General features: G+C 39.6%; 1 protein-coding gene across 2 annotated transcripts in view; it reads right to left on the bottom strand.

Moving 5' to 3' along the window:
* The window catches only part of HIF1A (hypoxia inducible factor 1 subunit alpha), a 43,249-nt gene extending 36,218 nt beyond the window's left edge, over positions 1-7,031 (bottom strand). For both annotated transcript variants that reach the window (XM_060096074.1, XM_060096076.1), the window contains exon 1: positions 6,687-7,031. In XM_060096074.1, the coding sequence (XP_059952057.1) occupies positions 6,687-6,721 (35 nt within the window). In that variant the 5' untranslated portion in view covers positions 6,722-7,031. The remainder of the gene's footprint in view (positions 1-6,686) is intronic.
* Between the last annotated feature and the right edge of the window lie 4,587 nt (positions 7,032-11,618).

Raw genomic sequence — 11,618 nt, forward strand, 5'->3', positions numbered from 1 at the left:
TGAGTCTGCGCGTCCGGAGCCTGCGCGTCCGGAGCCTGTGCTCCGCAACGGGGGAGGCCACAACAGTGAGAGGCCCGCATACCGCAAAAAAAAAAAAAAAAAAAAAGTGCAACATAGAAGAGCAATAATGACTTCCAAAAAATCCTTTTAAAAATCTTAAAATCTTCCTCTGCTTTCTTTGTTCATTCAGTTATCCTTTCATTTTGTTCATTTATTCATTTAAATACTTAAGAGGTCACTGTATGCCAGTAATCTCTTTTACATCACAAGTTTCAAATTCAGTCTATTTGTGATCTTGCTCATTGAAACATGTTTCAATTTTATAACTGAAAAAAGGGGAAGGGGTCACTTTAAATAAATTTGCTTAGCATCTGAATTCACGAGAAAAGATCTATATATAAGAACAGAAATATATTCCAACTCAAAGACTTAAACGTTCTGCCTTTAAACCTTCTGTTTATCTTTTACCATACTATTATTCAGTTGGAAAAAGAAATTCTCACAAACTATTAGGAAAAGTGGAGAAGCACAGAGAACTGTCACTAATGAGTGAAAACTGCAATATTAGCTAGTAGACACTTTAAATATATTGTGACTTTCAAAACAACTGGTAGAACTGCAAAAACTACAGTAAGTTATGTTCCATCACTAATTTTTGTCCCATTTACATTTAAATCATACTTGGAAATAATCTTTATGTTTAATATTATAACCAAGTGAAATTTTTAAATGAAGACACGCATAAATAACAGGTGAGATCACCAGAACAACTAAAAGATAACATCTTGGGAACAGTTATTTTATAAAAATAAGTCATTTCAATTATAGTTTTAAGTTCTTTAAAACAAAGTTACTAATGAAATGGGACTTTATCAACAATAGAACAGGTAGAGACCATTTTAAACAGTAAGTATTTTTCTGAAGAAGTACTGGCACATCAAATCTTTCTAAGTCACTAGAAAAACTTAATTCTCATTTTAGAGTTGCTTAACCTCGCTTCTGATAAAGCTTCCAGTGGCAACTGTTCTCTGCTGTTAGTTTTAAGTTGGTTAATTATTCACAAACTAACCCTTAAAAACACAACCACTTCAACAAATCTATTATGATGCCTACTACCATAAAAACAGAAAATAACAAGTGTTGGGAAGGATGTGGTGAAATAGGAACCCATGTGCACCGTTGGTGAAATGTAAAATGGTGCAGCCACTATAGAAAACAGTATGGGCAGTTCCTTAAAAAATTAAGTTATCGTATTATTCAGCAATCCACTTCTGGGTATACATCCAAAATAACTGAAAGCAAGATCTCAACGAGATATTTGCATACCCATGTTCACAGAATCACTACTCACAATAGTCAACAAGTGGAAGCAACTGACAAAAGAAATGTTCACATGTTGAGGTGTGGGGAAATCATTCTGGCTTATACATAAGTTAATTTGAATTTTATGCTAACTAGAACAGACTGTGGCCTACCAAATATACACTGTACATTTGCTTTAATTATTACAGAAAAGGGCACACTGACCAGAAGTAAAGAATGTCCATGTTAAAAATAAAGATTAAATGCCTCCCTTTCTGGGACGCCAAAGCTGGTACTCCTTCAATGATAAGACTCCCATCCCAGGTGCCAAGGCCATACTAGCTGTGTGCTTGCTGATCTGCTTTTTTTTTTGAAACCTTGAAGGAATGTATCTCTGACTTGTTTTTGATGTTTTTTTGTTCTGACAAGACATAAAACTATGCTAAAACCATGCTTCTCCAGAGCAGTTTCTCAGAGTAATCTGGGAGGCTGTCTTCTGGGCTATAGTCCTCAGTTCGGTTTAAAGAAAACCCTTTCCTATTTCTATTATAGATCGTCTATTGATTATTTTTGTCAACACAATCTAAGTGTCCATCGAAAGATGAATGGATAAATAAAATCTAATATACATTATTGAGCCTTAAAAAGGAAGAAAATTTTCACATATGCTACAACATGGGTGAATCTTGAGGATATTATACTAAGTGACATAAACCAGTCACAGAAAGACAAAAATTGTATCATTCTACTTATATGAGGTATTTAGTAGTCAAACGCATAGAAACAAAGTAGAATGATGGTTGCCAGGGGGTAGGGAGAAGGGTAAATTGGAGGTAGTTGTTTAATAGTTACAGAGTTTCAAATTTACAAGGTGAAAAAGCTCTGGAGATTGGTTACACAACAATGTGGATATACGTAACACTACTGAACCGTACAGTTATTGATAGTTAAGGTGGGAAATTTTATGTTGTTTTTTAAAACCACAATTTAAAAAAACCCCACAATCACTTCAAGAGCTATGGAGGAAAAAAAAGTCATGAGGTAATCATTAAAGTTTGTTTTTATAGATTTAGATTTTATACATTATATTTTCCTAAAAGGGTCATGTCTGGCAAACAGATATGGGTTTATTACTTTTTACTGCAGAAAATACAAGTTTTAATATAAAACTCAATGCACATACAAAATAGTTAATTTTTGATGCGCCAAGAGACACAGATACAATTATCTTGAAAATTCCAAGGCCTATAGTAGATTTAAAAATTATCACTATACTTTCACCGAAAATACTGAGCAACAAGAAGATTGGCTTATCTTAGTTTCAAATTCTAGTTTCAAATTCTTTTTCTAACCCTCTAGTTAAGCAGAAAACATACACAACACATATATCATACATACATACATACATCACAAATAGCAGAAGGCTGGGTAAAATCCACCAACTGGATAATTAGTCCCAGTGTTTAAAAAAAAAAAGAGAGAAAGAAACAAGAAAAAAAGAGAGCATTCTTCTTATGAATTAAAGTCAATATCCTAATAGAAAACTAATCCAACAACACATTTAAGGCAGATTATTTTCTCCTACTTGAAAAACAGACCTATGTTAACAATCTCAGACAAGAAAAGAATATAGTATTTTAAATATGTAAATTTTTAAAAATTATATTTTAAGAGGACATGTCTATAAATAAGCACAGTAATCTCACCCAAATCTTTAACATCCATGCATGGTAAGTTTTTTATTTCACCACCAAACACAATAAACTATTATGAGTTCTTCTGAAAAAAAATCAGTTGAGACTAATCCCCCTCAGCCTCCTATACACCATCCTTAACATAAAACAATAGAATGTAACCACAAAATCTTTACCTTGAGCCCAAACACCATTAGAGCTGCAAAGACAATGGAAGTCAATAGGTAGAAAGACTGGATGTTATCTAAACTGCACAAAATGCTTTGCAGTGGACCGCAGGAATGAACTACCACACATAATCTAAAACAACACGATAATTCAGTAAACACATACACATGGAAGAGTGCACTAATATAAATTTTATACAAATCGAGCTACAAAAATCAGACAAACAGTACAGGCTTGAAGCCTTGCCTTGAGATAAAAGCCTAAGATCTTACCTCTGGAGAAATTCATAAGTAAAGGACAGTTTTTCTACTATGTAGGCTCATATGTTTTACCACAAGTATTTTATCAAGTCATCATATTTAGCAAAGATTAATATTTATAAAATTGTCTACTCCAAACTGTGGCATCAAGACAAAAAAAAAGTTTTAAGTTACTGCCATTCCTAAGACTGCAGTGCCTTGCACATACCCTGCTAAAATGAACTGTCTGACTAGTATATGTGTTTATGACTCTAGTCTCTAAAGTCCAGAGTAAATTTTTAGTAGCCTGTTTGGGGAGGAAACAAGGGGGTAAGGAAATGTGAAAAAGGGGGCCTAAGGTAGACAGTAGATCAGATGCTCAAGAATAATTGATGCTAGATGCCAACATAATCCAGGGATGTACTGTTTTAACTGAAAAGAATCCCCTTTAAAGTTGTGGATCCAATGACAGTCTTTTCATTTTTAGGAGATACAGAAAAGAAAGCGGGGAGAAGGGGAACTAACACAAAGAAATATGTGGAAGGACTTGCAAAAAAGAGTTGTAAAGTGTTGTCGAAGTTTAAACTAAAACTTCAACAGGTAACACCTATTTTCAAGTGTATAATGTTACCAAGACTCCTTAAACCAAGCACTAGGCATTATCACATTTAATCTTCATAATAACCACTAAGATGGTTGCTATTATTATCATCATTTCAAAAGGAGGAAATAGGCTCACAAGCATTCAGTAACTTGCCCAAGCTCACAAAGCTAACAAGTGAAAAGGCTAGACTCAGAAGTGTCAGGTTCAAATCTTACGCTCTTAACCACCAGGCCACCTCTTCAAGAGTTTCAAGAGGAAATCAAAGTAAAATTGTAACAAGAAAAAAGTTTACTAGTAAATGAGAGCTTCTTGATTTTTAATGACCAAAGTTAAAGAAGGAAGTTAAGAAAAGTCCATTCTCTGAGATTTTACTTTAATGATCCAATAACTATGTTTTGGAAAACACTGAAGGAGTCTGGCCTGAAACCTGAAAGCAAACAATGAACCTCTTGACATTCTACTGAAATCTAAAAATCAACATTAATGTGCTATTAAGTCCAGTCCCTACTATTAAGGAATCAACACGAAATTCCCTATGTTAAATCTATTATAACTATACCCAACCTCTGTTCTGATTTTTTCCAATCCTTCAGGTTTTGAATTTCCTAACCCTCCTTTAAAAATGACAAATTTGTCTCCCCACCTGCACTCTACAGGCTCACTTAAAATGGAAAAATTCTAAGGAGAAAAATCTCTGCCCCTCAATCTTTCAGTTATCTTTTCAAAAAGTTTTAAAATTATTAGTTAGAAAAGGATTAAAACACAGACATCTTTAACAAACAAAATCTAAAAGTTGTGTAGCTACCATTTATTGTTTAACTTAATTTTTCAGTTTTAAGAAACTCTGTATTAAGAAACATTAAATCTGATCCAAGTTTGCTAAATTTTCAAATGAGAATATTTTGAAAATAACAAATGTGACTGAGGAAAATCTAATAACTAGTTTAGACTTGGGAGTGAAGCACAGTAGCTAATTAACTCATTTATATTAAAGCTGCTTATGCTCCTCTCAACTGATGAACTACAAAGGAGAAATAAGTAGAACACTGCATACAAAAAGGGAGTGACCGGTGCATAACTTCATGCACAATATTAAATATGATTCAGCATATAAGGACAGAATATTGGCAATACATAGAGATGGTGTGCCTTAGGTTTACAATATAGCAGCCTCATCATTTCATCAAAAACCTTGTAATCACTTCTGCAAAATTAATTGCAATTAATTCCTGGCAACCCTTGGAATGGAAATCTAGACCTGTTTACTCACTTTTTGAATTTTATACGTGCTTTCTCTGGTGTATACAAACTGCAAACTTATCATTCCATTAGATAAAGACCAAAAAGGAATCCACAAAATAGCAAGAACATAAACAAGTTTATCTTCTGCTGATACTGATTAGGGCAGTTAATCTCTCCCAGACGAGGGGGAGGACTTAACAGTAAAGCCAGCCTACTAACCAGAACTCTTACCATAAATCTTCAATTCCTTAAAATAATTTCCTCAAAGGTTAAAATACCAGAGTGGACCAAAAGGTGGGAGTGGAGGTGGGTCACTTAATTCCACTGGTTGGACTCACAATTCTTAATCCTAAATCCTATAATGTACCACTTAAGACTCAAAATTCAAGGTGTTTTTAAAACTTGCATTAAGTTCTAACAGGATGATTATTTACTTCGGGTATATTTTAATATACATCAATTTCAGGAAAATGAGGCAGGTCTGTCCAAAAACTTTGCAACATTTTACTGCTGCATTTCATTTGCTCTGATCATATACTTTTCTTTCAATCTCATTAAAACTGTTTGCCTGAATTTAGCCAGCCGCTACGTTTTCACTAAAATATTTCCAAGAATGAATGACGCATATAATTCACTTATAAAGTCTGGGCTCTCTTGACAGATGATAGAAAGTATCCAATTCTTATGTTCTCATTAAAATGTTGCCATTCCCCTAAATTCCCGTTACTCCGACTCTCGCTCTAGGCAAGTTTTTCAAGGCGATTAAAACCAAACCAAACCAAACCTGCACGTGCAAACTAAAAAGTTAGCATCCCAGGCCATCGCGGCAAATCCCTAATGCACAAAGGCAAAGACACACGCCTGGCCGGACAACCGCGGGGCAAGATCGCATCCAACCCCGCGAGTCCCTGGGTCAGAAACCCAGGGCCCAGAGCCCACAGGGAAGCCAGGACCTGCGTGCAAGGGCCGCCCCGGGGCCGAGTTTTCAATGGAACCTGAGAGGATGGGGGCGGGAAGGAGCGGAAGCTCGGGTGCAAGCGGCGGCGACCGAGCTGCGGCTCATTTCTCTTCCCGGGGTTTTCAGGCTCGGGGAAGTCCACACGGAGTGGGGCACGGGGCAGGCTGGGGGTTTGAGGCGGGTAAGGAGGGCGGTGCGAGGCCCGGGCGGCCGGGAGGGGAGGCGAGCAGGGCCCAGCCCCCGGCCCCCGGCCCCTGAAAGCACTTTCGACGCGTCTCCCACCCCCCACGACAAGATGGCGACGTGGACAGTGGGGGAGCCCGGCCGGCGAGGCTGGGGGGAGAGAGAGGGGAGGGGAGAGAGGCAGAAACAAAAAGGCGGCCCCCCGGAACGCGGAGGCCGGCCCGCGAGCCCCCGGCGGCGGGCGGGTAGGCGGGAGGTCTGGCGGAGAACGCGGCCGGCTGGGGGAGTGGGCTTACTTTTTCTTGTCGTTCGCGCCGCCGGCGCCCTCCATGGCGAATCGGTCCCCGCGATGCCTTCACTGCCCGCGGCCCCCAGGCTCGCTCCGGCCTAAGCGCTGGCTCCCTCCACACGCGGGGAGGGGAGGAAAGGCACGTCCAGAGGTGGGGGGTGCGAGGCGGGAAACCCCTCGTGAGACCAGAGGCGGGAGATCAGACGGCTATCGCAGGGGTCCAGGTCCGGCTCCGAAGAGCCTCCCCTGGGGCAGTTTGTCAGGGCCCGGCCCAACGCACTGGCGAAAGCGGCAGCGAGGGCAATCCTCGCGTCCCCTCAGACGAGGCGGCTCTGTGCACTGAGGAGCTGAGGCAGCGGCAGGGGGCGGGCAAAGGCGGAGGCGCGCGGGGGGTGGGAGGGAGTGTCGGGGGCGCGCCCGCCCGCTGAGCACAGGGCGCGCACACGCAAGCCCGCCTCACCTGAGGGGGAGGCGGGTTCCCTGAGAGCCAATGGCGAGCGACGCAGGCGGCCAGTCCCCACCCCAGCCCACGTCTGTCTCAGCCAATCAGGAGGCGGTCAGCTGAGGCACAGCTGGGACGCGCTGCCGAGCTCACGTGCTCGTCTATGTGCCGCTGCGGAGGAAAGAGAAAGGAGATGGGGTGCGGCCAGCCTGGGTCTGGGGACTCTGCGCCTTCTCCTAGGGAAAGCACTGGCTGGCTTTGGGAGGCGCTGCTGAGAAGGGATTTCGGGTTTTGGGTCCCAAGCCTGCATCACACTTCCTGCTCTCGGAGCAGCAAGTCTCCCGCTGTCTTTTTCTCCGGCAGCTGTGCTGTGCAGGGTTGCCGCGCGCTCTGCCAAGTCTCAGTTTAAAAAAGCAGACTTTTCGCTTCGTGGCAGCAAACCCTTGGTCCCTTTGCTCAGCTGTGTTACGGTGGGGTCTTTCTTGCCAGGTTACCCAACCATGGGCCATGTCACCGACCGCAGCCTTTGCCATAGAACACTAGGGTACTCTTTTTGTCCCCTAAGTTTCTCAGTGATGAAGTTTGATTACTGAGTAAATACGAATAAAAATATAAAATAAACTCCTCTTGCTGTAAACCTCTCAAAGGAAGTAGTTAAGGTAGCAGGAACTCTTAAAATCTGAAATTATTATAAGCATTACAAATAGATACGTGACTTTAATAAAAAAGCATAAACCCGAATTTCAGAAAAAAGTAGGAAAAATGGTTTTAGGTTGACATTTATTTTCTTGTTACTTTTCAAAGAGTGGAAAATAATCTTAGATGGATTTAGAAAAAGAGGAAGACGACCCTTAGCTCGAGACTTACCACCTGAATTGAGTTCACTGTGTAGACAGGAAAGAGGAAGGAGACTCCAAAACCCGCACTGAGACCTGAGCAGGGGACCTCAATGGTGGCAGCCACTATTGCCTGTTTGCCAAGCTCCTGGATAAGACTTAATCACTTTTTGGCTTTTGAAGCGTACATTTCAAGACTGTTAGTCTTTTAAATGAAAAAGAAATGTGTTTTGAGCCAAACAAAGAAGCACTGCACGCATATGTCCAGCTGGTACTAGATTATTTTACTTCTCACCTTTGCCTTATTAGTTATATTGTTACAATCTAGCTTTGGGTTATAAATTAATGTGGATATCTGTAGTAGATTTCAATTATATTGTCATGTAAAAACAATGGTCCACGTAGCATAAGCATTAAACTCTGGTAAGACAAAAATCAATTCACATAGCACCTCTTCTTAACTGGTCAGCAGATCCAGAAATATGGTTAAAGATTGATCTTAATGCTACTTTTTTTTTTTCCAAATCTACAACACTGAATGATAAGTCTTCTTGAAAAGTAACATGGAAAATGCCTGAAAAGAGGAAAGGACCAAAAATAATTATTCATGTTTTTCTTTTTTTAATTGTGGAAAGAATAATTCTGTAAATTAAAAACCTTTTAATTTAAAATTCTGAAAACTCAGTGTTAAGAACACTGATGCCAGAGTCAAGAGTGAGCTTGAGGGCTTCCCTGGTGGCGCAGTGGTTGAGAGTCCGCCTGCCGATGCAGGAGACATGGGCTCGTGCCCCGGTCCGGGAGGATCCCACATGCCGCGGAGTGGTTGGGCCCGTGGGCCATGGCCACTGAGTCTGCGCGTCCGGAGCCTGTGCTCCGCAACGGGAGAGGCCACGCAGTGAGAGGCCCGCGTAAAAGAGTGAGCTTGAGTACAGGCTCTGACACTTTCTAACAAGTCATTTAACCTCTCTGTGCCTCAGTTTACTAATTTATGTCTATGCCATAGAATCCGGGCATGATTAAATGAGATAATACATGTAAAGTACTTAGAATAATACCTGGCACGTAGTAAACTATCAATAAATGTTAGCCATTAGTATTGTTGGTGGTCTTGTTTTCATTATTCTTATCATTATTATTACCCCCAAATTTGTGCCTCTGCTAGTGATAATTACTTGGGCTTCTACCGCAGTTCAGCCAGTTTTAACTTCCTAAGAATGCCAATTATGTTAATATAAATTCACATATATTCTCTGTTTTCAACTGTGGAACTGCCCATAGTGTTCCCACCCTTGTATATGAGCATGATTGCAGAGATCTTCAATCATTTCCTCTCTCATTATGCTGGTGAGAAATTCTCTCTGGCCAGTGATTATAGCTAACACGTATAGTGTTTATTACAACAACAGCAAAAAGTGAGCCTTTTGTAATACCAAATCTAAGTCATTTTTAAAAGTTTAAAACGGAATGATAATCCGATCAGCAAAAGATATTTTTGAATAGTCATTACATTTGCCTCAAAGTTCAATTTTCCTTTCAGAAAAATGTATAAAATATGGTATTTTATGTGTGTATGTAGACATATATATGTGTATACTCACACATATGAACATGGAAAGCAGTAATATTCAACTTGTTTTCACATAATTACAAAGTAGCTAAATAGTGTTCCCTAATTCAATCAATCCTGTTAAATAACAGAATTCTAAAAAGCAAAACTTTCTATGGGGTAAAATTTTAAATTATCTTCTTTATAGACACCCATTAATAAATGCATTTAAGTTATTATAATGTGAATAAACCTTAACGAACAATCTTAATTATTTTCTAATCTTTGTAAGTGTCCAAATTTCATTCCAAGCCACTTTGCAGAACTTTCTAAGTAGGCTGAAAGATTACTTGCAAATGACTCAATTGACCCTTAACCCATATCTATAGTAGTAAGTTAGGCAGTGACTCAGGAAGAGGCAGGGTAAAACTTGAAATCTAGATTAGTACTAAATAACATACAGCGTTGAGCCTTTTAAAGAGTGAAACACATCAGATTCAGATAAGTTAGAATGTATCAAACTATATAAGAAGACCTACTGGTCAATAAGTGATTCTTGACTCAGTGCTCCTCCTCTCCTCCACCTTGATCTATTCTATTATAAGAACAACGAAAAAGCATATCATTTGGAAGGAAGTGCTTAGCAGATAATAGACATTAAAAGTCTTTTTTTTTCTTTCAAGGATCAAAACAGAAAATAAATATGTATATTTGTCTGACTTTCTGGAGAAAAAGAATAGACTGAAATTTTGACACTAGCACTTTTCAGTTATGATAGACATTTTAAACATAAATTTACAAAGGAATGCCAAAGGATTTTCAGTTTCTGGTCCAACATTTAAAGAGCTTGGAAGAATCCATCCTTGCAATAAGAAAAAACCGCTTAACAAACTGAAAACAAACAACTCTTCTTAGATCCACCAGGGAAATGAGGTCACAGGGCAAACTGCTGCCCTGAAACCTGGAGGGACAGATAGACAGATATAGAGAATCATAGCTTACTAGAGGATCACAGTTTACCAGGGGCGGAAGCCAGAAGCTGAAGTCAACATCACAGTTGGAGCCAATATCAGTAGGAACACTTTAAACTGCAAGTGAGGAACTGCTGGAGGCTCTGTGTGGACCAGCTTGAGAATTAAAAACTACATAGGGGGTTCAGCCTTAGAGGGGCCCCACAACTTTCTTGGGTTTCAACTCCAGGAGCCTAACAGATAATCACTTTGAAGATCTGAGGAAAATCTCTTGCTTTTTGCACAGCTAGAGAAGAAATTACCTTTTTGAAACACTTTCAGAGCACTCTGTTCTTAACAAGATCTGTCCTCAAGGGAAGCTATTTTACCAGAACCTAACCTACCTTAGGGATGGGGAACACTCAACTCCAGCCCCTTCTAGCCTTCAACATGAGAGAAGGGAAATCCTCAACTCAGGCTCACCAAAAGGCTGAGCCCTAATCATAGGATTATAGAATGCTTTCCCTCCATCCACACCTTACCATACCATACCACCACATCAGTAGGGCTCCTGGGTAATAACAGGGGATTAGAGCTAAAAGAACTGCAAGCCTCAGACCCTATTTAAAGAATCACTAGGGATATCCAAAAACAGTAAGAGAAACAAAAACAAGGACACTAGAGAAATTTTTAGCTTCAGACACCACAACTACAGCAAAAAGTAGCATAGCCTATCTCCTTGCCAGACAAACATAAAACTTCATTGTAAAAGCCTATCTACCTAAGTTCCTTTTACCTAATATACCATGTCTGTTTTTCAACAACAAAAGTATAAGACATGCTAAGAGACAAAAAACATAATCTGAAGAGATAAACCAAACATTAGAAGCAGACTCAGATATAGCAGAGATTTTGTAATTATCAGACCAGGAGTTTAAAATAACCGTGATTAATATGCTATGGGTGCTAATGGAAAAAGAACAACATGAAAGAACAGATGAGTAAAGTAAACAGAGGTATGGAAACTCTAAGGAAGAATCAAAAGAAAATACTAGAAACTGAAAACAATGTAACAGAAATAAAGAATGCTTTTGATGGGCTCATCAATAGACTGGACATAGCTGAGGAAAGAATGAATGAGCTTGAAGATATGTCAATACAAATT

The sequence above is a fragment of the Mesoplodon densirostris genome, chromosome 4 (genome assembly GCF_025265405.1).
Source record: "Mesoplodon densirostris isolate mMesDen1 chromosome 4, mMesDen1 primary haplotype, whole genome shotgun sequence".
Classification (NCBI taxonomy): domain Eukaryota; kingdom Metazoa; phylum Chordata; class Mammalia; order Artiodactyla; family Ziphiidae; genus Mesoplodon; species Mesoplodon densirostris.